A 27,534-nucleotide genomic window follows, 5' to 3' on the forward strand; every position below is an offset into this window, starting at 1 on the left:
CCATCTGCTGCTTTGGGTAGTGTTGTATGTAGGGTTTTAAGAGGCCTGGGGAATGTCCACTCCAGGTTTTTTTTCCCCTCCTTTAGTAGGGAAACTGATATTTAGCAATAGTAGCATAAGACTCATTTTGTTGTTTTTTCTTTAGGAATGAATCTTCTGACCTATGTGTGAACAGACTTGAGCAAAATTAAATCAGATGGTTTCGCAATGACAGTTGTGCCACCCACTGAATTATTATTTGGATGCCAAAATCCTACTGGAGTTAACACTTTCTTGCAGTTATTCATGGGGCTGGTGCTATATATAAATGGATCCTTCCCTGTATAATGGATGCCAAGCTTCAGACCTATGGCATAAAGTATTCTGCTGCATTGGCCTTCATACAATTTGAGTGGAATCGTGCTGTCAGACCACATGGTGCTGGGGTAGAAACTAAATTGTTTGAACCAGCTCATCCATTGACATCATCTTTTGGTGTATCTGTAGCCCTACATAGATAATACCTCATGGTCCTGCTACAGCGATGAAAAAGAAACATCTGTTACCACCAGCAAATACTGGAAATGATCATTAACCCCAAACCATGGGGTTCTTTGTTTGCCAGTCTCGTGAGAATAACAACTTGATGCCTTGGGCCAGGAGCTTAGTAGACTTATACTGTGTCCTCCAGTCAAAAATTGTAGCTCTGCTCTTCGACTGTAATAAAAACACATCATCAAAACCTGTTGATGGCACAGAGGGTTTTTTTTTTTTGTTCAAATATAAATTCTTCTTGACCAAGTTAATTACGTTCCATCCAAGTTTTCTGTTTTTGCTATGAATGTGCACAGCTTCCAGAAACTCAGTCTTGTTAGAAATGTTCAACTGGAATAATTTATACTTTTACTGTTTCACAATGACTCCTAAAATCCTGGGTGTATTTGTAATCTGGGTTCTTCATGTCTCTTCCCATTGTCCTCTGTGTTGTTTTGGGGGGATATCTTCAAATGACAGCCCGTTATGTGTACCTGCTTGTATTGACTTGTTTTGCTTTTGTGACTGAAGGCAAAGAAAGAAACCAGAGTCAGGCAGCATCAGAAGAGCCTTCCGACAAAGTGAGAGCCATGGACTAGGTAGCTCAATGGCAGAACCAGCCTCCCCAGGAGCCATAGCCGGTTCCAGACCCTCATCTCAGCCCATTATGAGCCAAAGTCTTCCCAAGGAGGTTCCAGATAAATGCTCCATCAGTGGCCACGGCAGCCTCAATTCCATCAGCCGACACTCATCCCTGAAGAGCAGGATGGACAGCCCGCAGATCCGCAAGGCTGTGACAGCAGGGAGGTCCAAGAGCTTCAACAACCACCGGCCCATGGACCCTGAAGTTATCGCGCAGGTAAAGAGGAGTGCTTTGCCTGGCAGGGCTCCTTTGGAAGCTCAGGGGGTGTTGGATACAATGAAGTGCTTTCAGGCAAAGTCTGATTTAATCTCCTATCCTCTGCCTCCTTGTAATGCAATATTAACTCTCTCCACAGCTTGAGTCTAGGCTTTCAACCTCGCTTTGTGTTAAGTCACTGAGGCTGCTTTCATGAGGGAAGATAAACAGTCGGGTCCTTCCTCCTGAAGAACTTGGCCCTGTTCATTATTCAGATTTTAGTTTCAACAATAAAAACGTCCATTTCAGAAAGTCACACAGATTCCAAAGCTGTCAGCAAAAAATTAAACAATCATAACTTCAAGACATGAGAAAATTAAGTCTTTAGTGTCAATTTAACATTCTCCTGTCAGTTGTGCAGACTTGCCTGTGGTTAGACATTGGAAGCATGTGGAGTAGTACAGTCAAAATAAAAGCAGGCTGCCGAGTTGTACAGTGCTGACAGTGGCATCTTTATGTGCTTACAGGGTTCAGTGTGTGATTAGGAACCAACTAGGAGCATAATACTGCTCGTTTTCATTAGTTATTTATTTAGACAAGTGCCTTGAAACACAGCAGGCTCCCGACGTGCCTGCAGCTGCACTTTGGCTTCACAAGGAGCCCTGCTTTGGGATGGAGCAAACACGGCCAGACAAGAAGAAACCCTCACCTCAGCCTAAAGGGAAAGGTGTTCTTAGGACTTTGCTTCACCTTTGCTGATTTTGACACAGACTGGGCCATTGCAGATTCTTTGCCTCTCGACTGTAACGCTGCCGCAGCAGCTGGTCACTGCTCCCCAAAACACAAGTGGTGCCTTTGCATCCGTGGTTTCACAAACAGAACAGAAACCAGTTGAAAACCAGACTTAGATTTGAACAAGTGACAGCTCCTGATGGGGTGAATTATGTGAACGTTACAGATTTCCCTGTTCCATGAAGGATTGTCCCTTTCTCCCACTCGAGCTGTTAGATGTGCCTGCACATGCAGTGTCCTGGACCAACTGTTCTCAGTCTGGGATGGAGCTATCTAAAGCCAAGGAATGCTTGGGGCTCAGATTACAAAGCCAGCCCTGGGAGACCTGACTTCTCTGCCTTGTTCAGGAGCTTGTGGGTTTCTAAAGAGCTAAGGGAAGATACATGAAAATTAAACATCCTTTGTATTGACAAAACAGCAACATCAAGTAATAAATAAGGTCCAAATAAAAATCTGATACATACTCTGATGGAAAGTTGTATTTTGCTGTTATGAATATCTTTAGCCCATTTATTCCAGTGGAATTATAATATGTGGTTCTTGTCTTCATATTTCATTGCCCTTCCAAGCCTTTGGTTGACATAAATCAGTTTCTTTGTTTTTTCAATTAAGCTTTAACTGAAGTTGTTCTGTCTCCTCCTTCTGCAAGAACATTTACTCCATTGTCTGCTCTGGAGAAGAGTCTGAGGAGAAAGAGAAAAGAGGAGGGGAAAACAAAAAAAGGGGGGGGTGGAAGCTGTGTTGAATCAGTGTTTCTCTTTGCCCTGTACTATCTCGTCAAACACCATCTAAGAATCATCGTGCATTTTACATATTTTCCCTAACTTCATAAGTAAAATCTGCCTGGCCTCAAGATAGACTTGGAGGTGTCAGATTACTGTCTCTGGTTTCTTCCACCAGTCCTTGACTGATTTACCTTCCCCACCCCCTGAAAAACCTCTAAGGAAGCTAAAAAGCTGTAGCCAAGCTGTGAGTCACCGAAAGGCCGAGCTCTTCTCTCTCCAGTGAGTTCTGCACCCCCGTGGGCTTCACAGCAAACATGTAGGTCTTGCTGCAGCTGGGAACAGAACAGCCCCATTTTTATCTCAAAAGTTCTTATTATATTCAGTTGTTGATCACTAATATTTTATAAGAGGAAGGAGAAGTGCCAACTTGAATTTCTAGATATGTTTCTGATATTTTTTGTGTTCTCTAAAACATTTAAAATGTGGAGTCTCGTGTAATACCTTTCTGGGAAGGGAAGAGAATTTGGACAGCAGGAAAACCAATGAGGCAGCAACAGCACACAAGGATTTCAGGGTTTGGTGTGTGGCCTGTCAGCCAATGTCAAAATTATCAATCCTTTCTTCAATAATTTAGTCTCCTGAATCTCACATGGCAAATAAAGTACGAGAATGGATCCCAATACTTGGAATCACATGCTTTTCTGGTGATTGCTGCTTTTTGGGGTTGCACTCATCTTTGGAGTCCAAGCAGCATCAGGACCAGATTAGCACTGAGGAAGTGCTAGCAATTATTTTGCTCCCTGTTGATGGAAAATGTTCCTGCTTATTGGGTTCAGTTTGTAAGGCTGCATAGTTTGGTGTGAGCTTCACTTTGACACTTAAAAGTCCTCGACCCGCCACTTGATTTGAGTGTTGGTGTTTACTGGCTGAAAACAAACACACTGCTCTCAAAGTCTGACTTTTGTCTCTGGTTTTGTGTGCCTGAGTTCTGTTATTCACTTGGTTTCTCTTTTGTGTTTGCAGGATATTGAAGCTACTATGAACTCTGCTCTGAACGAGCTGCGGGAGCTGGAAAGGCAAAGCAGCGTAAAGCACACGCCAGACGTTGTCCTCGACACCCTGGAGCCTTTGAAAACCTCTCCAGTGGTGGCCCCCACCTCGGAACCTTCCAGCCCTCTGCACACTCAGATCCTCAAGGACACTGAGCCAGCTTTCCAGCGCAGTGCCAGCACGGCCGGGGACATCCCGTGCACCTTCAGGCCAGTCAAGTCGGTCAAAATGGCCACCCAGGTGAAGCCGCCGGCCACGCGGCCCAAGCCTGCAGTGTTCCCCAAAACAAATGCCACGAGCCCTGGCGTTGCCTCCTCTGCATCTCAGCAGCCTACTGATAAGTCCTGTACTGTCTGATAAACTCGATGCTGCTCTGTGGATATAACTGTCTGGGTTCAGATGAAGAGACTCTACTAAAGACCTTAAAATTCCTATTTAACAAAACCGTTTTTGAACTCCTGCTGGAGGTTAGTTGTGAACTGCTGCTTACTGCTGGGAGCACTTCCTGGGAGTAAACCAAGTGGTAACAACCTCGTCCCATGGACCACCATCAGTGATGTTTGTAAGGCAAAACAGTTCATGCCACGCTTGGGAAATCCAGTCTCAGGTCACTGTGAAGCTGAGGAGGAAAACGCTCACAAGATGAGCTGGAGCTTGGTTTCTAGTTGATGCCTTGTTCGGGTGTTTGGCCACTGAGAGAAATACCTAGTGGCACCATGTTTTTGAATCCTGGTGTAGTGACTTATATATTCTGTGTTTCATTTATTGCAGGGAAACAATAGGATAGATTTTAGTCTATTGCATGTTTTGGTGCCACTGGTTACGTGGAGCTTGGACATGCCTGTTTCTTGTGCATTATTATGATTATTACGTCGCCTGCTGGTGCCATGGTGGTTAAGGGTCTGTCTCGACTTCCATCACATCCTCTGGTTTTGTTTGTTTGTTCCCCCATTCCTCTCCCCCCAGGGCCAAAGCTTTTGGCCATCCTGCCTCATCCTTTAGTCGACACTTGTCATGAAAACTAGTTTACTCTGGAACACTCTTAGATTTTGTGGAGTTATACGTAATATGTGTCTGTGCAAATATAAACAAACATGTTCTTGAGGTTTAGGAGCACAAGAAAGAGCCCAGTTGTTGCTTATGGACAATCTAGCTGTTTCCCCCCCTTTGCTCACCCGTATTTAAAACCAGCTTTGTTGTTTTTCAGTGTAATTTTCAGCCTGTGGGCTACGATGTGGTGTGTGGTCTCAGGAGACTGAATGTAAAAACAAGTTAACTTTTGAAAACAAAGCGTACTCTGCTGGGAGTTCATTCACTAACGCACACGTTCTTCTTTTCATCATCCATCAAGATGGATCCTTACCAAGATCCCAGTTACAAGCACTGTAAAAACTTCAATCAGAAGTTCTCAAGCTTTGTATCTTCTCCTCCTTTCTGGTTGCAAGTGCTTCAGTCGGTGGCTGTGACTGCTGTGAACTGCTCTAGGGGTCTCAGCTCTTGTAGAGCAAACGCTGCTGGGGACAGTGACATGACAGCATGTGGCTTCTGGAGTGGCTTCCCAACGTGTTCCTTGGTAGGCTGGCATGCCTTGCAGACATGTGAATGAATTTTTCATCTTTGTATTTCTCTGGTAGGCAGCAAATGCTTCAGCCATTCCCAGGCTGCATGAACTCTGAGCTCTGCTGGGAATTGTCCACGATGCTCACCTTGATTTAATTTTTTTTTTAAAAAGCATGTGACAGTTACAACAGTGAAGAAAATCTTGCAGCCCTTCCAGAGAGGAGACCCTGGCTGGCCCTCAGTTCACCTTGTTCCCAAACTTTCCTGGGATTTAAAAAAAAAAAAAAAGCTGCACATCTTATGTTTTCATCAGATAAATTCAGACAAAGACAAGATAAGAAAAGTCATTTTTCTTCTCCCATTTAACTGAGTTTCTTTTAAATGTGTGATTTCTCACACTTAGCTTCCATGTGACTGCAATTTCGTTTTAATTGGCACTTAGTAATTTAAAAAGAAGAAATGAAACTTACATTTCTAAGAACAGTTTCTTCAATGTGCTTTTCAGATGCATTTAGGACATAACTGAGAGAAATGAAGAGGGTTTTACTGTGTCCCTCTCCCTCCCCACATACACCCCATCTCACACATATAAGTGATGGGATTTAAAGACAAAAACTTTCTCTGGGCCCTAAATTAAGAACATAGGAAGTTTGGGGAATGCCAGAAAGAGTTCAGTGAGAACACTATATTATTAATTTCTCCTTAGCTGATCTGTAGCAGCAGCTGCCCTTGGGAAGCCCAGCATGTGTGACTGTCACTGGACCTTAACCCCGTTCCCCAACAGTGCAACCAGCCACCTTTGCTCTCAGGTTCTGATGGACTTCTACCACCAAGGAATCACTTGTTCTTTTTGGGAAAAATAGAATCAAACTTGTAATTTTTTGCTCAGGCAGAACTTTCTGGCATTTACTTTAGGGAGTTTTTGGTTTTGTTTTCTTTTTGGTCACAAATGACCAAAATTAATCTGTGTCAAGAGCAGGATCTCTGTATGTTTACTTTGACTCATTTGTAATGCCTTATTTTCTTTATATTTTTATGCCTAGCATTCCTGTTTCTAAGAATAAGTGTTCAACCATGCACAGCACATTTGGAGGAGATGCTCTTTTCTATCTTTGAGGTCTGAAGTATGAATGGAAATTAAGATTTAAAAAAGACTTCAGGTGACTGTAACAGCAACTGTCTGTATGTGAATTACTGTGCTTATCTCTAGCATCCACAGCTCTGGGACAATCCTACTGTCAAGGGGAATATGCTTAGCAGGATAACCTGTGTATTGAGCAACTCAACTGGAATTTTGGTGTGCACTGTGATTGACACTTCCACTTACAAGCAATACAGCAGGGTGAAGATTGTCCTTCTGCTTCCACATGCCCTGGGCCAGCTGAAAATCCACACAGACACATGGGAGACTAAAAACAAAAAAAAAGGGAAACTCATAGCTTGTCTGCTTCACTCTGTGAACATACAAGGCTGAGAGGACATTTACCACAAGTGTTTTATGAGCAGTTGCTGCAGGAGAGGGGGGAAGCAGAAACTGGAAATGTTGGCACCACTCCCTGCAAAACCAGCGGGCGTCTTGTAGGAGAGACTGATGTAGAGTGGACAAGTACAACACAGTGGTTTGCTTGGGGAGGTATCAGTGCTACTTCATATCTTCCTATTCAGGAGAAATATTAGCTCTTCCATGGAAATTCTCTTTCATGATTTTTATGTAATGTTTGTGTCAAATATAAAGACAAGAAGTGTTTGATAACTGGAATAACGTATGTCTGTTTGATAGTGCTTTGTATGAACAAAGGATTCTTGTTCATCAGATGTTGGATTGAAATAATCCAAAGCAAAACTTTTAAAATAAAATGCCATTTTAGGTGATCAATCTTAATAGTTTCTGAAGCTCTAACCTTTTATGTTTTATTTCCCTAGTTGGGAATTGAGCAGTGTGCTTTAACCATTGCTGAATTTCTGCCTCTCTAAGGTAATCCAAAGGCTCACAGTTTCTAACTTGTGAATTTGTGTCTCATGTCAAAGCAGTGGGACATGATCAGACTCTCTCACTTTATCTGTACTGGATATTTTGTTGCAATGAAAGTGATTAAATAATTAGAGTGCACTGTGACAGCAGAAAAAAAAAAAAAAAAAAGAAGTTGTATATGTATGTATTTTGATACCTGTTCAAAAAGAGTCTTTGGGTTTCCTGTGCTGAATACCTCATCTGTTGGGTTTGGGGAGTTTTTGTTGATTTATTTTTCTTTTAAGGCAAGATTGTTCTTGCACAAAAGTAGGTTAAGATAACCAAGTTCTCGTAAATTTCTTTGCTTAATCAAAACACTTCAGAATTTGGCAAGAAATTCCATCTGTTCTGGTTCCCCACCTTGCACTTGGTACCGGGTGAGCAGGCACCTGGGCTAGAGCTCTAGCAATATTAAGACAAAAGCAGTTGTTGCAGATGGAGTTTGCTGCCTTATTTCTCTTCTTCTGTGTGTCAAAACCTCAAATGCAGTTGAACAGTTGTGTAGCTTTGGGGATTTGCTAAGCATGTGAGAGATGTTCTTCAACAGAAATCAGTGTCTCCAGTTAGCACTTGGCAGCCTTTCCATACACATGCCTGATAGACTGGGATGCTCTGTCTCCTGGTGAATACCTAGTGAGGGGACACTAGAGAGGAGATGATGCTCTCAGCAGGGCACAGTTTGCTAGTGAGGCAACAGTAATGGTGGAAAAATGCCCATCAGGAGAATTTGTCTGATCAGCTGGGTGAGACATTGAGCTGTCTGGCCCCTGTCCAGCCCATGGGTGAGATGGACTGAGGTTCAGCACAACCTGCAAGGTGACAACACATTTACTCACTGTGCTATGAACCACAAGCTGGGGAAACTGCTTTTCAAAAACCCAACAAACAGAAGCATTTGGGTGCTCCCATCACTAATGAGCCTGTCCAGAACAGAAAATGAGTTTGATAAGCTGGGCATGTATTTATTTTGAGATTTTAAATTTTCACCAAAACAATGAGCCTTTTTGTGGTCTTATCTGGCCTTGGCTGACACCCCACAAATGCAGTTCTTGACATAAAACTGTTTCTTTAGTGGACCAGTAGCACTAGGGCCCTCTCAGAAGGGAGGGATTTTCTCTGGTGGGTGAAAGTTGTTCCGTGCAGGTCTGGGGAAACACCGGGCGCTTTACTGGTGCTCTGGACTTGAACTTTGGGATTTGAGCTTACATATCACTTCCGTAGATAATCCTCTCTCTGGATCAGCTTTCTGCTTGTCTCTCTGTGTGTCCAACAACCTGGTACTTGAAAAAAATGAATACTTGATGCACTGCCTGGTGCCCTGGGGCTGGGAGCGCTCTGCCTCCGCTGGCCGCCCCGCCACAGGGCAGGGGAATTCTTTTCCAGGCTTGGTTCTAGGACCCTAATTTTGGTGGATCTAGAGATGCCAAAACAGCAGTTCAAGGCCTGGAAAACGTAAGGTTTGTTTTTGTGTTGGGATTTGTTTGTTTGTTTTTTCCTGATCTATTTTGTGCTTCCTATAATGTAGTTTGAGACAGGAGAGTGTTGTTTTTCAACGATGGGCCAAAAAGAGGTGAAGGTGGAGAGGGAGGGCAGCTCCCTACTGTACTAATACTTGATGTACCAAGCTTCATACAGGGTAAATACTTAGCAGTTTGCAACGGAAATAATAGATGGACCCTTCCTTTTGAAGGCACTATAGTAACCTTACTTCTGAAGTGGACTTCACCAGCCTTTCTCTCCAGGCAGAGTCCTGTTATTTGAATAAGCAAAGTCCAATGGGGTTGGACTCGTGCATGTGCCAAACTGCTGGAGCAATATTTGTGAGCAGCAGGTCCTTCAAAAGACCAGCTCTGTGTAGCCAAAATTAGGGCAATTCTTGAGAACCATCTCTGAGGTGTTTCACAGGATGGCAGCGACGTTGTGGTTCTGCTGTAACGTGGGGAAGTTTGGTGGCAAAGTCTAGAAATCTTTGTTGTCTGTGTTGGTCTGAAACCTCAGTCCTGCAGTAGTGGGCTAGGGCTCGTGGGGTGCGTTGGGGTTTGGGGTTTTATTCACAGCAGTTGTTTAATGGTGGGATGGAATGTTCTTGCTAAATTGGTTTCCATTGTCTCATGTCTTCTACACCGATATATATATGGTGTATATATTAAACTGTGTAAAATTGTACTTTGTATATATAACTCTGTACAATATGGAGGTACATCCTTTTTTGTTTGGGTTTTTTTTTTTCTTTTTGGTACAGTATTGTACAGTATTAGGAATGTACGTGTTGGAAATGTTCAGTCCATGCTGGGGCAAGAAAAATGTATCCGTTGTCATTAGCAATAGTTTTGGAGAAATAAATGTTTTGGGTATGGTGGAAACGCTGACCTATGGACACCAGTACATGATGGTTGGGGCGAGTGTGTGTGTGTGTGTGTCTGTGGGTGCTGGGGTGGGGATGGGAGCAGGGATGAGTGTTGCCTGCGGGTGCCTCCCTCAGCAGGCAGCTCCAGCTTTGGGAACTTGGGGGAATCCTTGGGAATTATCTTTGAATAGCAACTGGCATTGGTAAGTAGGTGAGGAAGAATCTTCAGCATGTATCATAGAATCATTGGTTTGAGTTGGAAGGGACTTTAAAGATCATCTAGTTCCCACCCCCCTGCATGGGCAGGGACACCTCCCACCAGCCCAGGCTGCTCCAAGCCCCATCCAACCTGCCCTTCAACACTGCCAGGGATGGGGCAGCCACAGCTTCCCTGGGCAACCTGGGCCAGGGTCTCACCACCCTCACAGCAAAGAATTTCTTCCTCATGTCTCACCTACATCTCCCCTCTTTCAGTTCTGATCCATTGTCCCTTGTCCTCTCCCTCCCTGCCCTTGTCCCAAGCCCCTCCCCAGCTTTCCTGGAGCCCCTTCAGGCCCTGGAAGGTGCTCTCAGGTCTCCCTGGAGCCTTCTCCTCTCCAGGCTGAACACCCCAACTCTCCCAGCCTGTCTCCAGAGCAGAGCTGCTCCAGCCCTGGGATCATCTTGTGGCCTCCTCTGGACTCTCTCCAGGAGCTCCATGTCCTTCCTGTGCTGGGGGCTCTGGAACTGGACACAGTGATGCCATTCATAGGCACCGGGTGGCTTGATTCTGGTGGGGAAGGAGCACAGTGATAAGGGGGATCTGGAGAGTGACTGGACTGCAGAGTCTGACCCGCAGCAGCCAAGGGCAGAGCCCCTGCCCCCCCCTCAGCTTCCCTGCACCACCCAGTAACAGCAGCACTCAAACTTCCCTTGCAGTGACCTGATTTAAAAATGCTTAATCTTCACCATTTCCCTGGAGGGGATGGGCCTCCAACTGTCCCTGGGAAAGAGGATTTAAGATGGAGATGACGGGTTGGATCGCTTTGTTATTCCCGGCTCTCCCCATCTCAGCTTTCCAGCCTGCCCCTCCCGGAGCACGGAGGGGAAAGGGTGTCAGGGAGTTGTCATTTTGGATTCTCTCTGTTTAGGTTTCGAGGAATTCACGATTGAGGGGGAGGTCTGATGTCTCACCGAGCTGTTTGATGCCGTGCTGGAAGTCAGCACCGTCCCTGGGCGAGCTGCTGGGGCTGGGGCAGCCGCTCCCCTCCGCTGCTTGTGTCCCGCTTCTCCAACAGCAGCTGCTGCAGAGCTTGGGGAGTGGAGGGGCCGGGATGCTGATGCTCCCATATGAATTTAGTAGCTCAGATCCCAGCAGCCGAAGCGGGGCCGCCCCGGGGCGGGCTGGGCACCACAGCTGCCTCTGGGCTCTCAAATCTCCGCTGCAAACGCTTGTTTGCCTGGAGGGGGGGGGGAGAAAAAATACAAATAATCCAGTTTTCCGCAGAGCACAGGTCTGCTTTGCTGCCGGGTGGGACGGTCCTGTGCCTCTAAACACGAAATGCGAATGAATTGCATCGTTTTGTTCCGCCTGGGGACTGCGGCGCGGTGCTGTCCTGCTGCTTTTGTCGCCTTGCCTGGTCCTGCTGCGGGGCGGCTGCTGGGCTCAGCAAACCTGGGGCGGGGGGTCCAGCCCGGCATCCCCGTTACACCAAACCTGCCCAAGTGCAGACCCTGCCTGTGCCCGGTTTTCTCTCCCAATCCTCCCAGGGACCAGGTGCCCGCTGCGCTGCTGGGCCTTGATTTTTTAGGCTTTGCTGCCACCAGCTGGAACAACTGTTCTTATCACAGACTTGGTTTTAAGGCCGCGGTTTTGCTCTCCCAGCCCGCACGGGACGGATTCTCGCATCCCACGCAGGGTTTGACCCACGCAGGGTTTATCCCCGTGGGCAGGTCGAGGCCCCGGGGGCTCAGTGTGTTTTGCGGATTCCTGACCGTGGGTGTGAAGAGTCTGAGTGGGTCAGGTGGGATTTGGGTGTCAGACCTGAGGTGGGGAGGGTAAAATCTGTTGTTGGGGCAGCCAGGGAAAGGAAATAAGCCATAAAATGTAAACGAATAGCAAAAGAAGGGATAAAGGGTTCGGGAAGGAGCCGGGTGAGTTCCTGGGGTTGCACTGGGACCTCCCATTGAGGGTGGACCAGTGAGTGCTGGGAGAGCTCCTGGAGGAACTGGGATGTCCTGGGAGTCCTTGGGTTCAAAGGTCTCTAATTAATCTGGCATGATTCAGACATGCCTACAGAGAACTTGCAGCACAACCTGAAAATAATCTTTCTTGAGTGTTATAAAATATTGTAATTATTTCCTTCCTGTCTATCTTTACCCCTCACCAGTTCAAATCTGCCAGTGCAAGTTCAAGCCACGTGTGCAGTTCTGAGAAAACACCCGAGTCTGGGTTTTCTGCCTTTAGAAGTCGTTGTTTCAGTTTCTTTTTGTGGTAGAGCTCAACCACAGGGAGGGCCCCTTTCCTCTCCCCCTGCCCCTCGATGGGCTTCTCTTGCTTCTGGGACTCCAGTGCAGGAGAAGAATTTGTGGAGCCATGGGAATAAGAACATTGTGCACAGCGTACAATGGCACTTGCTGCAGCTCCTTGCCTTTGTGCAGCTCTAGAAGAAACTCAGCTGGAATTTCCCTCCAGAGGTTTTACTTGCCCTTCTTCCTTGTATGAACGGCTCTGATCTACAAGTTCACTGGTGGCCTGAGATGAGAAAATGAGCTGTGTTCTTTTCTGTGTGGGGAAAGGCTTCTCAGGCATCTCCAGCTCAAATTGATGCTGTTTTTGTCTGGTGAGTGAGGGATGCTGCACAGCAGCCCAGCCACAACCTGCCCAGGCTGCACCCACAGTGTGAGCTTGGCCAGTGTGGACAGACTGACAGCCCCATTTGGAGGGGACAAGCACAGGCTGAAGGACACAGGTACCATGTGCACAGAAGATAAGACTGGAAATGACTTCAAGAAGTCAGTCTCTTCCTGTTAGCTGAGCTGCAGCAGAACTCCTTTACGCAGAGTGATGTCAAGTTTTGCTTGGTGAGCCCCGGCTGCTGGTGCTGTGCCTGGGCAAGGCCACCGCGGATCCAGATCCTGCTTGGACTTCACTTCCCACCTCCCTGCCCCAGCCAGGCTGTGCAGTGGCCGGTGCTCAGCACCGTTTGCTGTTCCCAGAGCCCATCCTGGCCCCGGCCCTGCAGCCCAGCGTGCCTGGGGACGGCTGCAACTCTGGGAATTTTTTTTTCTCGAGCAGGAAGCTGAAGCATTTCCTCCTCCAGCCGCAGTCGTTGCTTGCAGAGCGGGTTTTGCAATCCCAGAGGTTTCTGTTCTCGGGGCGGGGAGGTGCTTCTCGCCACCTTGCAGCTCACTGGTCGCTTGCTCGTATTTTCTTTCTTCCTTTCCTTTTTTTTATTTTTTTTTTCTCTTCCCATCTGTCAGTCTCGCTGCCAGCCCCGGCGGGTCGCGGCTCCAGGCCGGGTTTTGGCAGCGCTGTCCGCCCCGTCCACGCGCGGCCCCTCGCGCGGTGCTGCCCGCTCCGCTCAGCCCGTTCCTGCCGCCCGGGGCTGTGTCCTGCGGCCCCGCTCGGTGTCCTGCGGCCCCGCTCGGTGTCCTGCGGCCGGTTCCTGCCCAGCGCTGTGCCCCCCAGCCCAGCTCCCGGCCAGGACGGGCCACACGCCGAGGTTCGGGGTTCGCAGAGGCCGGCGGCTCCCGGGGTGACCCCCGTGCTTCTCCCCCCGCAGCGGCTCGGCTGGAGATGCAGAGCACCCCAAACTACCTCTGGAGCACCGAGGACCTCCTGGGCCAGGGCGCCACGGCCTGTGTCTACAAAGCTCGCAACAAGGTGAGGGGGAGAGCAAGGGGGCAGCCCCCCCAGAGCCACCGTGTCCCCCCAGCCCCACGGCGCGGGGCTGCCCCGGCTCCCCCTCCCGGCACCTTCCCGGCTGCCCTTGGAGCTGCTTCGGGGTTTATTTTCATTTGTACTTTGGCTTTTTCCTCCCGGGGAACCGGCTCAGGGCTGGGGGGGGGGCGGGCACGGGCAGTTTTTTGGGGTGCTCAAAGCCGGGTCCTGCTCCCCAGCATCGCGGGGAGGGGGGGAGGAAGCTGTTTGCAGGGGAATGCCCAGAGGTTTTGGAAACCCCGTCCCTGGCGATTTGCATATTTCATGCAAACGCTTGCGAGGGTTGGAAGAGAAGGTCTCTGCCTCGCCGGCCTTTGAAGTGCCTCGCGCTGCTGCCTGCGGGGCAGGAGCGGCGGCTCCCAGGGCTTGGGAACAGCCCCGGCCCGGGAGCAGGCGGGAGCTGCCGGCCCAGCTCCGGCCGGGAAGTTTTTATGAAGCTGAACAAACACGCTGCCGTGGGCTTCGGGGCCGGGAAGCAAAGGGAGGTGAAGAACAGCGCTTTGCTTTTGCAGTGGAGGGAAGGAAGGCTGGAGGATGCCTGCTCAGAAACCGTGTCATATTGTCAGTGCAGTTTGTATCCCAAGAGGGATGTGGGAGCAGTGATGGAGCTGATGGAGCTGCTTAGGCATCACCTTTTTCTCTTTTTCCTCTTTTCCCAGAAATCAGGGGAGCTGGTTGCTGTGAAGGTCTTTAACAATGCCAGCTACCTCCGGCCCCAGGAGGTCCAGATGAGAGAGTTTGAGATGCTGAGGAAGCTGAACCATAAAAACATTGTCAAACTATTTGCTGTGGAAGAGACAGTAAGTGGGACCTGAGCTCAGAAACCCACTGTGCCAACAGGGGCAGTAACACGGGGGAGCTGGTCTGAGCTGTGGAGGAGGCCAGAGGTCCTGGGTTGTCTTCTCCTGGCTCCCTCCAGCTCCACACCAAGCCTCAGCCCAGCCCTTCAGCACTTCAAGCACTGGTGGCACCAGGCTGGAGCACAGACATGTCCTGCTCTTGTCTCCTGGCCTGGCATGTGGCACAGCAGGGACATTCTCCAACACTGGTTTCTCCAATCCAGGCACCTACCAATGAAGGGAGGGGACTGGTCCAGTGGGTGGTGAAGGCCACTAGGTGGGACACAGAATCAGGCAGCGGTGCTGAGCACTTTGTGCAGCCAAGGCCTCACAGCTGCTCTCCACTGCAGGGCAGCAGCAGGCAGAAGGTGCTGGTGATGGAGTACTGCTCCAGTGGCAGCTTGCTGAACGTGCTGGAGGACCCAGCTAACACCTTTGGGTTGGCAGAGTCCGAGTTCCTCATCGTGCTGCAGTGTGTGGGTGAGTGTGGGGTCCTGGGGTGGGCGGCTGCTGGTGCCCAGGCAGCAGGATGGGGACCTCATGGTGCTGGGGGAACCCTGCAGGCAACAGCCCTGGGCTATGGACATGGGGTCCAGGCTGAGCAGCACAAAGTTGCATCTCCCAACAGAAACCCAAGGGTTTCTCCTCACTCAGGGAGGCAGCGGTGGGAATAGTGCCCCATGATGGGAGAGCACAAGGGCAGTGCCCCACCGTGGGCTCACCCATCCTCTCCATTCCCCCAGTCACCCTGGTCTCAACCCAATGCAACCAGCCCTGGGGCTTGTGCCCTCTCTGGCCCTTCTCACGCTCCTACATTTACACAAAGCCACAAAGCTGCCTCCCCCCTTGTGCCCAGTGGCCGGGATGAACCATCTCCGCGAGAACAGCGTCGTGCACAGGGACATCAAACCCGGCAACATCATGCGGCTGGTGGGGGAAGACGGGCAGAGCGTCTATAAACTGACAGATTTTGGGGCCGCCCGAGAGCTGGACGATGATGAGAAGTTTGTGTCTGTCTATGGGACGGAGGAGTATCTCGTGAGTACAGCATGTCACCAGCCTGGTGGCCCTTGGGAGCCCTGGGGGAGGCTGGTCCCCATCCCTCCCTGCAACAGCTGAGGTGACTGAGAGAGAGCAGCAGTGACCTGGAGAGCCCCACTTTGCAGAGGGGGGGCTCAGCATTTTCAATGCAGAGTTCCAGGCACCGTTTTCCTTGGGAGGATCCAGCAGTAGAAGAGGCCAAAGCCAGCAGGCAGCTCAGCCCCAGGGCCCGTGCTGCCCCTGGGACAGGGTGGCAGTGCCGCTCTCTGCTGTGTCCCCGCAGCACCCGGACATGTACGAGCGCGCGGTGCTGCGCAAGCCGCAGCAGAAGGCGTACGGGGTCACCGTCGACCTCTGGAGCATCGGGGTCACCTTCTACCACGCTGCCACTGGCAGCCTGCCCTTCGTCCCCTTCGGGGGACCCCGCAGGAACAAGGAGATCATGTAGGTACCACATCCGGCTGGGAGGGGAGGTGGGAGTGTGGCTGGTGGCCCTGGGGGCTGCAGGACAGCCTGGCTGTGGCTTGGTCCATGCCAGCAGCACCGTGTGGCTGGGAGCTGGAGTTCACTGCTCACCTAATCCCACAATGCCTAGAGAGCCCTGAAATGTAGCCTGGGGTTCATCCCCTATCTCTGCAGCATGGAGAGGGAGCCTGTGCTCTGTGTCAAAGTGTCTGTGCCCCATTGGCCCTCAAAATGCATCCTCCTGACTCTGTGGCTAATGAGTTGGAAGAAGAGGCAGGGTTAATGCTCGCTTGAACATCTTTTACTGCTTTTTGAAGTATTTTCCCTCTGTTTGTTTTTTTTTTTGTTTTCCATGAATCATGTCTTTCCCAGCCCATCCGTGCTCTGCGTTTCCCTCTCTGCTGATCCTGAGGGATGTGGTGCCCAGAGGTCATGGGGCTTCTTTCACCTGCAGCCTATTTCCTTTTGACAGGTACAAAATTACCACTGAGAAGCCTCCTGGAGCCATCGCAGGGGTCCAGAGGCAGGAGAACGGGAGCATTGAGTGGAGCTACGAGCTGCCTGTTACCTGCCAGCTCTCAGAGTGAGTGTCCCCTGCTGGGCTGTGGGTCTCCTGTCCCAGCACCATGGCTGGAGAGGGCATCCCAGCCCAGACAGGGTGGGAGGCTGGGAGCAGGGAGATGAGCTGGTACAGCTCTCGGAGCAGGTCTTTCTGTACAGCTGGGAAACAGGGGTGTGAGATAGGGCAGTGGCTCTGGTGGTTCAGGAGCTCAGCTGCAGGAGGGGCTGCACCTCCCCTCGTCCCTGCAGGCACCACAGTTGTGACTCAGGCTTGTGCCTGTCTGTGCAACCATCTTGTGCTGCTGCTACAGGGGGCTGAAGGACCAGCTGATACCCATTTTGGCCAACATCCTGGAGGCGGATCAGGAGAAATGCTGGGGCTTCGACCAGTTTTTTGCTGAAACCAACGACATTTTGCACAGGATGGTGGTTGATGTCTTCTCCCTGCAGCAGGCTTCCTTGCATCGCATCTACATCCACTCCTACAACACGTAAGGATGCCAAGGCTGTGCTAAAAGCAAATTTGGGAATTGGGCTCATCGGCCTCAGCCCTTAGTTTCAGTAAATGCAGCTGGGGAAGCACCTGTTCCCTCTGCACCCCAACTGAACCAGGTTAAAAAGAATCAGGTTCACACTGGACTTTGTTGGGGAATGTACTCACTGGGAGCCATCAACTCCTGGTGTGGCTCACAGAGAACCCCAGGGATGTTGTTTGAGGGGCCCCACTGACCCCAGAGGGATGTTTTACAAGGAGAAAAGGGTAGCAGGTTGTGAAAGTAATGGAAGTCTGAGTGCTCTCCTCATTGCTTATTCCCCACCCTTTTGTTTCTTTCTCATTGCAGTAGCACCAAGTTTTTAGAGGCTGTCTTCAAACAGACAAATATAGTCCCTCACCATCAAGAATATTTTTTTGAAGGTCATCTCTATGAGTTGGATCCCAATTTACAAGCTCATAATTTCTGCAAAACCACAGAGCACAACCCTCTGACCTTGCTGAGCACTGCTGAGCAGCCAGAAGATGTGGTAGGAGTGAGATACAGAGACCGTGAGTACCTTTGGCCTGCAGGTGCAGCGTGGAAGGGGAGGCAGATACCCTAGGAGAGACTTGCTTAAATCCTGACCCTAGCAGACCCTGATGCACAGCAGGAGGTTGTGGGGTTGTGATGCTGGGGCATCAGGAGGTTTCAGGGTCAGTTTTCCCCTGCCCTGTGCTGTTGCTCCATGTCTGCCGCCAGTCCAGGCTCTGCAGGTGGTTTGTGCTTCATCCATGTTCCAAAAATATCTTGGAGGGATGTGCTAAACCTCCAGTGCCACAGCTGCTCCTGGGCCTGCAATCCTGAGTGGCAGTAGGGTTTTCTTAGGTGGGTGTGAGACATCCCTGTGGGTCCACAACTGTGGATCAGAATCGTTTTGGTTGGAAAAGACCAGAGCACTTCTATAAAGACAGGCTGGGAGAGTTGGGGTGTTCATCCTGGAGAAGAGAAACTCCAGGGACACCTTAGAGCACCTGCCAGTGCCTGAAGGGGCTCCAGAAAAGCTGGGGAGGGACTTAGGACAAGGGCAGGAATGGCTTTGAACTGGTAGAGGGGAGATTTAGACGAGATCTTAGGTAAAGAAATTCTTTGCTGTGAGGGTGGTGAGAGCCTGGCCCAGGCTGCCCAGGGAAGCTGTGGCTGCTCCATCCCTGGCAGTGTTGAAGGGCAGGTTGGATGGGGCTTGGAGCAGCCTGGGCTGGTGGGAGGTGTCCCTGCCCATGCAGGGGGTTGGGACTGGCTGATCATGAAGGTCCCTTCCCACCCAAACCATTCCATGATCACTGAGTCCAACCACAACCCCGGTTCAGGGGCTCCGGGCCGGCTCCCCAAAGCACCGTGACCGCTGTCTGTCTTTCCAGCGGCACTCAGCTTTCCAAAGCTTGTCCCCAAGGTGGACGTGGTGGCCGACTGCAGCGCAGCCAAGGTGTGTGGGGTGTGGGTGGCCGGGGGGCCGTGGCCCTGCAGGAGCAGCCGCCAGCGCTGCCCTTTGCCTTGCAGAGCGCGGTGGGCGCCGGGCACCAGACGCTGCGCATCGCCCGGGCCCTGCGGCGCTGCCGGGAGCTGCTGGCCAGAGGCCTCCACTGGGTGATGTGAGTGCCAGGGGGGGGGTCACCCGTCCCCTCCCAGTGCCAGGAGCTTTGTGTGCTCAGAGTTAAACTGCTGGGGGTTTTCCAGCCTTTTCCAGAGGCTGCGGGACCGGTGGGTCTGGTGGGTGCTGGGAGGGAGCGCAGCGGGAGGGCTGGTGTGTCCTGCCAGGGGCTGGACCTGCGGGAAGACACTGCTCAGTGGTGTGAGGATGCTCCTGGCCCCAGACTTTTGGGTCGCTTTCTTCAGTTTAGAGATGCTGTGGAGAACAGCATCGTTATTAGTAGTATTAATAATAATGTTAATAGTAATATAAATGCTACTATTAATATTAAAATAATATTAACATTAGTATTAACGCTAATATTAATAATTGCTAAATTATTATTTTATCACTAAAGTTTCACTGTTTTACCTATTTCTAGGTAATTATTATTACTAGTAATAACTAGCAGTTATTACTACTAGTATTGTGCATTTTCACTGTCTTACTGGTTTCCTATTATAATTATTATTGCTACTACTATTGTAGTTAGTACTAGTAGTATTGTAATTGTGCACTTTCACTGTCCTACTTGTTTCCTATCATAAGTATTATTACTACTACTGCCATTATTGTACATTTTCCCTGTCCCACCCGTTTCCTCCGGGGCAGGAGCCCCTCGTGCTGTGGCAGGACAATACCCAGCAGGCGGGTACCCCCCCTGCGCGGGACCTGCACCCACTTTCTCCCCCATCCAGCCCCACTTATGAGCAATCGGAGGGGAGGCAGCAGCTCCATCCTGACTCCCCCGGGCCGGAGGTCGGGGCTGCCGAGGAGCAGGGGTGGGACGGGCTGCTTTCTCTCCCGGCAGCGGGACGCTGAGGACCGAGTGCTCGCGGGTGCGGGAGCAGCGGCGCGGGGCGGCGGTGCTGGCCGGGCTGCAACTCACCGAGGTGAAGACCCGCGGGCTGTAAGTCTGGCTTTGCAGCCCGGGGGGTGCAGGGGCTGGGCTGGGCAGGCACCGACGCTGCCCTGAGGCTGCTGCAGATAAGATGCGGGGGCTTTCCAGGTGCCTGACTAGCCCGAAACAAGTTAAATTCTAGAAATCAGCCGGGAGGTGAGAGGCTTTTTCGTTGTGTGTAGAGGCTGCTGAAGTGAGCTGTCCTGGAAGTTTCTCCCTCTCTGCTTTAAAGGATCAGTCCCAGGTTTTACGGGAGCCCAGAATTAGTCCTTGCTCCCTGGCTTCTGCTCCAGGGTTTTCAAACTGTTCCAGCCGCTGAGCTGCAGAGTGTGAGGGGACAGGGCTGCTGCCAGCTCCTGGGAACGGGAGGAAGAGGCGCTGCTGCCAGCAGAGTGGAAACACCAGGCAGGATGGCAGCAGCTGCTGGGGCCCCTCGGGGCTCTGCCTGCCATCCCTGACTCTGCTCCCTGCAAACAGCCTTGGGAAGCACCAGGCAGGGCAGGGCAGCCCTTCCTGCTGCATTCCCAGCCATCCAGGATCATCCTGCCAGATCACACCAGCTGTGACCAGGGGTCTCCTCTTTCCGCTCAAGAGGCTCCACTGAAGGAGCATTCACCAGAGGCTGAAATATGGAGAAACCTGGGCTGTCCTCACCATAACCCATGTCCACATTCCCGCTGCACTGCCCCAGGGAAAGTTGAACCCATTTTCTCTAAAGTAACCCACAATTATTTCGCTTCTCTATTCTGTTGTCATTGTAGTGGAAAATTCTTCGCTGCCGAGTTGCTCTCCTTTTATTCTTTTCAATTTAGCCACTCTCTTAATTCCCGTTTCATCTAAAAAGACAGGGACACGTGGTTCCCATGGCCTGCAGCTGGATTAGTGCCAGGCTGTGGTGCCAAGAGCACTGATGCTGCAGCTGGATGCTCCTGGCTTATCCAGCCCTTCCACCAGGGCTGGGACCAGGCCTGTTCCTGCTGACGTTGCCCATGTGCAGTGCTCAGTGCCACACTCTGCTGCCAGCTGTGGGGAGGCAGGCAGCATCTGAGCTGGCCTAAAGCCAGTGGGTATAAAGCGAGCAATTTGGGGACAAATTGGACACAACAGGGTGAGTTTTAACCGGATCAGCACTTTGCATCTTGTGGCTCAGAGCCCACAGCCTGAGCATGGAGTTATTGCCTGAGCAAACCACAGCCTGGCATCCCTAGCGCTGCTGCCTCCACCACGGGAGGGACTGGCTTTGCCCAGCCTGCCTCTGGCTTGGCTTCTGCTCGAGGAATATTCATTTTCCGCCCTCCTCCAGGTACGAGGCTGTTCCTGCAGGGGTGCCGGCCCTGAAGGACGTGGCCGTGGTGAAGACAAGGCTGCAGAGGGTGAGCCCCCCCCAGCGGCTCCATGTGGCGCTGGGAGCATCCCCTGGGATGGGCAGAGTTGGGAGAGACCAGCCCCAACCTCTCCTCGCCATCCCCAGGTCGCTGAGGAGCTCTCCCAGTGCTCCCACAACATTTCTGACTTCCAAGGGGCACTGGACAGCATTCTGTCTGAAGTGGTGAAGGACAGACAGCAGGTGCTTGAAGACAAAAGGTCTGTAGCTCCAACCCTACCAAAATCCCTGCAAGGCTTCCCTGCTTTCAGCTGGGTTCAGCAGCCATGGCTGAGTGCTCCTGAGCAGCCCCTTGTTGCAAATAGCTTTGGATAGCCCTGTGCACACACGTGTGATGGTGTGTGATGTCCCCACACACACACACACGTGGGTAGCAGCGGTGTTCCCTCGTTACAGTCTGTTTGGATTTCACCCCAAAGTGCTGCTTTCACCCCAACCTCACCCCCTTCCTTCCTTCCCTGCCCTGGTTCCAGCATCCAGCAGATCGAGTGCTGCCTGGAGAAGATGCAGCTGATCCACAAGCAGTTCAAGAAGGCCAGGACGTGCCTGCGTGAGTGATGGGGGTGGTGGCCGTGGGGACACGAGGCTGCTCAGGAATGTCCCTGTGATGGCCCAGTGGGAAAATCAATTATTTCAATTTTCTGGGTTTAGCAGTGATTTCTGTGCCATGAGAGTTACCCCGGGGGCTGCAGCCCTGCAGAGCCCCTGGAGTGATCTTCCTGTGCTGTGGAATTGCCCGTTACTTGGGTTATTAACACACACACACACAAAGTGTGCTGACCTGTGTCTTCCCTCCCCAGGACTGGGCTACAACGAGGAGCAAATACACAAGCTGGATAAGTAAGTCCCAACCCTCTCCCCTTCTGTGCTGTGGCCAGGCAGGTGGCTGGTGCTTCTGATTGAATCCTAAGGGGATGTAAAATGTTCCTGGGTCACTAACGTTGGGACAGGGCACCTCTAGAGCAGCTTCTGAGCTGGTTCATGGATGCAGGACCTTTCCCAGCTGAGTTTCTGAGCTACAGGCTGTTTCAGCTGAAGGTGTGAGGGAATCTCTGCAGACCTGGGGCCAGGGAGCTGAGATCCCAGCCTGGGACTGTGGGATAAGCACATTTTTGGCTCTTCCTCCCACTTACTGAGTTTGTGGCCCTTTGTTCCCCAAGATCCTGGTGTAGGAAGTGTCTGTGCTTTCTTATCTGCTTAACTTGCAGTGAGAGCAAAGTGGTGGCTTTCGTACCTGTAAGAATCCTCCTGTCAGTTTCCATGAAACCAGGGGAATTTAACCTGGGCAAGAAATAAAGCCCACACTGCAGCATGTCCCAGGGACATGTAACAGGCACTGCCTATATCTTCATCAGTCTCCTCTCCAACCTTGGACATTTGCCTTTAACTCCCGGGCAAAGACTTCACTGCAGTTCCCAGGGGTGGTGGGGGACAGCCTGGCTGTGTGTGCCCAGCCCCTGAAACCTCCCTCTCCTCTTCATAGTAATTTGGTTTGGTTTTCTTTATAACACAAGCACAAAATTAATTCCTGCACATCCAGTCCCTCTTTCTCCATTTGGGAGCCAGCTTTAGGTCTCCTACCACATGAACCGTGATGTTAATTTTCATACATTTATGGAAATAACAGTGTTCTCCCTTTCTTTCTGGTTGTAGGGTGAATTTAGGACATCTGGCCAGGAAGGTTCTGTTGATTTTCCAGGACGACTGTGTCCAGCAGTACCAGGAGGCTCTGACCCTCCATGGCAGCAGGATGAGGTACCAGCCCCTGGTTTGGGACACCAGGGAAGTGGCAGAAGGGACATCCCAGTAACCCACCAGTGACCAGGGCTTCACACACTCTCTGTGTGACTTCTAAAAATCCTGATCTGGATGCTGTTCTCATCCCATGACATGTATCTCTGCCCCATTATTTTAAGGTGTTTGTTTGTTTAAAAAGTTCCCCAAACTTGTGGCTGGTTCCCTCCTGCTCTGACAGGGAGAGCTTATTTTATCAGGACAAAATTGCTATTGAGACAAAGAGATCTACTTATTAGGAATGATTTTCTGTTAAATGGGGTTTGGGGAATAGAGCAAAGAGCAAATTGCCAGGCACTGACTGAGCTCAATCCACTGCCTGTCACGACAGCGCAGAGCAGGCTGAGGGGGGTGCAGGCAGTTTGGGGAAGAGGATGTTGCAGGATTTTTTTGGCCAGGTTGCTTTTAGAGAGGAGCATCCATCCTCCTGGGCTGCCAGCATGGACAGAAGGAGAATGATTTTCTGTAGTGCCTTAGAATTAAACCTGGGTTTTGACCTTTAGGCCTGCACAGGATTTACTGGGGGGAGGTTTAGGCTGGCAGGTTGTCTCAGACCTGAGGAATGCCAGAGCAGCGGTGGGCAGGGCTGCCTGGTCTCTGCCTCCTCCTCTTTCCAGCCTCAGCTTGTGCAGCCAGGGGGTTCCACACTGCAGACCCTCACCCCCAGGCAGGTTTCACTTTGGGGACAGAAGCTGCTGTCCCCTTGGCTTCAGTGGGAATTTTGGCTCCAGGCAACATCCCTCTCTGGGCACAGAGCGCCCTGCCCTCCCTGCAGCTCCAGAGCTGGGTTGCTCTCCACTCCAACAAGGCTTTCACCTTTGCTCACCAGGAGGATAAAAAGCTTCTTGGTGTTTTTCCAAAGTATTTTTGTGTCTGTTTTTCTGTCCTTAGGGTGAAGGCATCGTGAGTCACAACTGGATATTTTTAATTTATTCTTACTTCAGTTTTAATTGCCCTGTTTTGAATTTCTTCCTGCTGGCAGCCAGGGTTTGTGGTGTGGTGGCTGTTTTTCTAGGGACTGGAGGTGGATTGTTCACCTTAAATATTCTTTCCCCTCCCCATTTTTTTATTTTATTTTTTTTTTTAAGCCAAACCAAACCTTTTTTTATCCAGCTCATGATGTGCCTGCTGGCTGCCTGGAACCAGGGCCTCTCACCCAGGCAGCAACAGGGCAGTTGATCCCCCAAACAATGAGAGAAGGATTTACTCCCAAGGCTGGGGCAGAGCAGAGGGGACACTGGTGACATGGTCCTGGCCAGCTCAGCCCCACCAAGATGCCACAGATTTGGGGCTTCAGTGTCATTGGAGCTGCCTGCAGAGACTGGCCCCAGGGTGTGCTTGAGGGGGAACTTCTCTGGCCTTCATGTGCTTCAGATTGAAAGGAGAGTGTGGAAAACCAAAAATACAAACCCCAGGACCCTTTTTGAGCAGATGCTCAGTCCTGCACAGGGCACAGGACCAGCCTGTGCAGCACTGAGGGCAGAACTGATGGGCTTGAGTTGGCTCTCATATAACCAACACTTTCCCTAATTAATTGGATATTAGCATTGTTTGGAAGACCTCACCTGCTGTGGCTGTTAGCTGAGCTGCAGCCCTAATCCCCACACTGCAGTGACTCTGTTGCTTTCTTTCAGGATTTTAACTTCCATCCTGAAAGGTTTGCAGAAAGCAGTATAGAATTAAAGCACAAGAAAAATACAAAGATCCAACCTGCTGCCGAGCACTGACTGGGAATGTTGTCATTGTTCTTCCTCCCAGGAAAGTTTGTGAGATAAAGAAGCACTTGAAGAGGCTCAGCAACCACATCAGTGCCTGCAGTGTGGAGGTGATGCAGTGCCAGGACTGCCTGCAGAGTGTAGGTGCCCATGGGTGCTGCCACCCAGCCTGTCCCTGCTCCTGGGGATGCTGCTGCTCCCTACTCCCAGCACCCACTGTGTGCACCAGCCTGTGGGAAGCTTCTCCCAGCACCCACCCCCTGTACGAAGCAGGAAGACACCCAGGTGTTTTTAAAGCACTTGCTGCTGCTCTTTGTGGGTGACCCACACTGGAAGTCTTGCTTTCCCCCCACTGCATGGAGCAAGGAATGGGTGAGCCTTTGGCAGGGGCAGCCCTGGTCCTGAGGGCTGCCTGGCACTGGAACCAGCTCCCCAGGGCAGTGGTCAGAGCACCAAGGCTGCCTGAGCTCAAGAAGCCTTTGGATGATGCTCTCAGGCACATGGTGTGATTCTTGGGGTGCCCTACTCAGGGACAGGAGTTGGACTCCATGATCCTGATGGGTCCCTTCCAACTCAGCATATTCTATGATTCTATGTCTGTCCCTCTCTGCAGGCCCTGGACAGGTTTCTCCAGACAGAGAAACAGAGTTTGGCCCCAGTTCCTCCCACACCTTCACCCGTCCAGCTGAGCCCAGCCCGGCAGGAGATGGCTTTTCGGTGAGCCTTTGGGAAGAGAGTGTTGCAGGCACTTGGTGACCCCAGGGGTGTCCCTTCCAGGGAGCAGAGGGCTGAGCAGCACCGGGATAAGGGGCTGGTTGTGTCCCTGGCAGGATGCAGGAGCTCCTGGAGCAGATGAGGTCAGTAACGTGTGATCTCCAGCTCAACAACAGCATCATCGAGCGGTGAGTAGGAGCCCCAGGGCTGGTGATTCCTGCCCCTAACCCCAGGAACTGCCCCGACTGCCCTGGGAAGGGGGGGTGGGTCTGGGTGTGCTCCCTGGGAGTCCAGCAATGATCCAGCAAGAGGAGCCATGCTGAGCAGGAGCACAGCTACCCGGGGGATGATTCATGTGGGGTTTTAACAGCACCAAGTTCGCATCGTGGTCTGGCTGGCGAGGGCAGCTTCTCTTTCTTGGAAGTCTGAGTGTGATCTTCTGCAAACGCTGGGTCGTGTCTGCACACACTTTCTAGCCTTTTTCCTCTGCTTCCCCACACTGGCAGCTGCTGGCTGCCATGGAGAAGATCCTTTCCATGTCTGGATGAAACTCAGTGCAAGACCCAGCCTCCCACTGCTGGGAAATCCCCCTGGCTTTCTTCCTTTACAACCTTTTTTTTTTTTTTGAGTATCTTCATGCAAATCGACCATATGAATATGCAGATCTTGTCAGAGTTTCATATTGGAGTTTAAAACAAAACAATTGGTGATTCACCCCAGTCCTGTTTCTATAGCACCAACTGTGTTGTTGCAGGGTGTCCACTGTGAGTAAGGGCTAAGAGAGGTCTGGGTGTGCTTATGATATAAAGAGCTAATCCCAAGAGACACCAGAATAATCCCAGAGACTGATGCCCAGCCCAAGTTGTAGTTTGGGACTGTGGGAGCCCAGACAATCCCTCTCCAGCCTTTGGTTTTGTTCCTGCAGGTTAAGTGGGGCTGCCCCTGCTCCCGGCATCTGAGAGATGTGATGAGTTTGCAGGAGCTGAAGGAAACCACTCCCCACAGCAGGGAACACCAGCAGCACTTGGGGTCCAAGGCGACGGGGATGTCTGATGTTGGTGTTTGAGGAGCTCTGTGTCCTACCTCTCTGCTCCAGCACTTTTGCAAGGTTCACCAGCATTAGCTTGGGGTGACCTGCAAGCCTTGGGCCTTTGGAAGTTTGGCCAGAAAACTGGGGTTATTTTTTTTTTCCTGTTAACAAATGCTTGAAGGACTTGTTCTTCTAGCTTCTCTGTATCACCATGTTGGATGATGAAGAGGAAGAGACTAGACTGGTAAATTATCTTTTGCCACCTTACTCTTTTAGGGATTACTCCCACTTTTAAAATACTTCTGCTCCCTGAGGCTTCGTGGAGCAGAGCAGGAGGGATGTTGTGCCTGATGGATGGGACCAGATCCAGCCCAGAATGGCTCCAGTGCCCTGCCCAGGAGGTGACAGCTCAGGGAAGGCAGGAGCTGCAGCCTCTGCTCCTGCTCCAGCCCAGCCCAGTGTTTGGGCTGCTGAGGGGGTTGGGAATGGGAAGCTGAGGGAGGCTTCTCTTTTTTTTTTTTTTGGTATGTTTCTATAAATGCAACTGATTCGGTGTTTATGCACGTGGGGGTGTGTGCCTTCTCCAGCCCTGCACTGAGCCTGCACCTCCAGCTGCCAAACCCAGGGGTGCTTCCAAAAGCCAAGGAAAAATGTCTGATGACAGGGCTCCCCCAAGCCCTTCCAGACACAGCTCCAGGAAGCAGGGATATTTCATTTTCTTTTGGGTGGAAGATGCTAAGAAATCCTTAGCAGTTACCTCTTCCATTAACGTGCAGGGTGAAAGGATGTGTCATCTGTGGAGGTGACACCAGCTGGGATGGGGACAGGAGGTACCTGTGATCAGTGGGGCTGGCTGTGAGCCCTTGGAGCTGCCCTGGAAAGGACATGCTCAACATTTCCCTCCTGTCCTGCTCCAGAGAAATAGGATGGAGGGGAAACATGTATCCCCCCCAGCTCATTGCCCCCCTGGAAGCCCACAGAGAGCTGCAGAAGGACCCCAGTGCTCTGTGGTGGGGATGTCCTCTGCCCTTTCTTAGGGGTGGTTATTATGCTCCAGATTTCCTCCTGTTTTTTTGACCTTGGGTTTTACAGGGAGCTGTAATCCTCCAGTCATCAGCTGAGTCAGCTGCTCCCAGCAGCAGCAGGTGGAGCAGTGAGATACAGGAACC

At 51.1% G+C, this 27,534-nt stretch overlaps 2 protein-coding genes across 5 annotated transcripts in view; both read left to right on the forward strand.

Annotated features, from left to right (window-relative positions):
* Positions 1–9,874, forward strand: part of SRGAP2 (SLIT-ROBO Rho GTPase activating protein 2) — a 101,123-nt gene extending 91,249 nt beyond the window's left edge. For 2 of the 3 annotated variants that reach the window (XM_051639002.1, XM_051639003.1), the window contains exons 23-24: positions 1,045–1,372; positions 3,892–9,874. In XM_051639002.1, the coding sequence (XP_051494962.1) occupies positions 1,045–1,372; positions 3,892–4,275 (712 nt within the window). In that variant the 3' untranslated portion in view covers positions 4,276–9,874. Of the gene's footprint in view, positions 1–145; positions 722–1,044; positions 1,373–3,891 lie in introns of those variants that run through there. The other variant, XM_051639004.1, reaches the window with a different exon arrangement.
* A 3,323-nt stretch (positions 9,875–13,197) lies between these two features.
* IKBKE (inhibitor of nuclear factor kappa B kinase subunit epsilon) lies at positions 13,198–26,928 on the forward strand. 2 transcript variants are annotated; one of them, XM_051639005.1, is made up of 20 exons: positions 13,198–13,701; positions 14,418–14,558; positions 14,948–15,077; positions 15,454–15,635; positions 15,922–16,082; positions 16,576–16,686; positions 16,976–17,155; positions 17,507–17,709; positions 18,559–18,623; positions 18,698–18,789; positions 19,639–19,737; positions 21,032–21,101; positions 21,200–21,312; positions 21,586–21,662; positions 21,913–21,952; positions 22,766–22,867; positions 24,665–24,761; positions 25,235–25,338; positions 25,452–25,523; positions 26,261–26,928. In XM_051639005.1, the coding sequence occupies exons 1-20, from the start codon at positions 13,615–13,617 to the stop codon at positions 26,292–26,294; spliced, it is 2,160 nt and encodes a 719-aa protein (XP_051494965.1). In that variant the 5' UTR covers positions 13,198–13,614; the 3' UTR covers positions 26,295–26,928. The 2 variants fall into 2 exon arrangements, with proteins under 2 accessions (XP_051494965.1, XP_051494966.1); XM_051639006.1 differs by having other exon boundaries at positions 24,665–24,731.
* The last annotated feature ends 606 nt before the right edge of the window (positions 26,929–27,534 follow it).

Source organism: Apus apus, chromosome 23 (assembly GCF_020740795.1).
Source record: "Apus apus isolate bApuApu2 chromosome 23, bApuApu2.pri.cur, whole genome shotgun sequence".
Taxonomy (NCBI): domain Eukaryota; kingdom Metazoa; phylum Chordata; class Aves; order Apodiformes; family Apodidae; genus Apus; species Apus apus.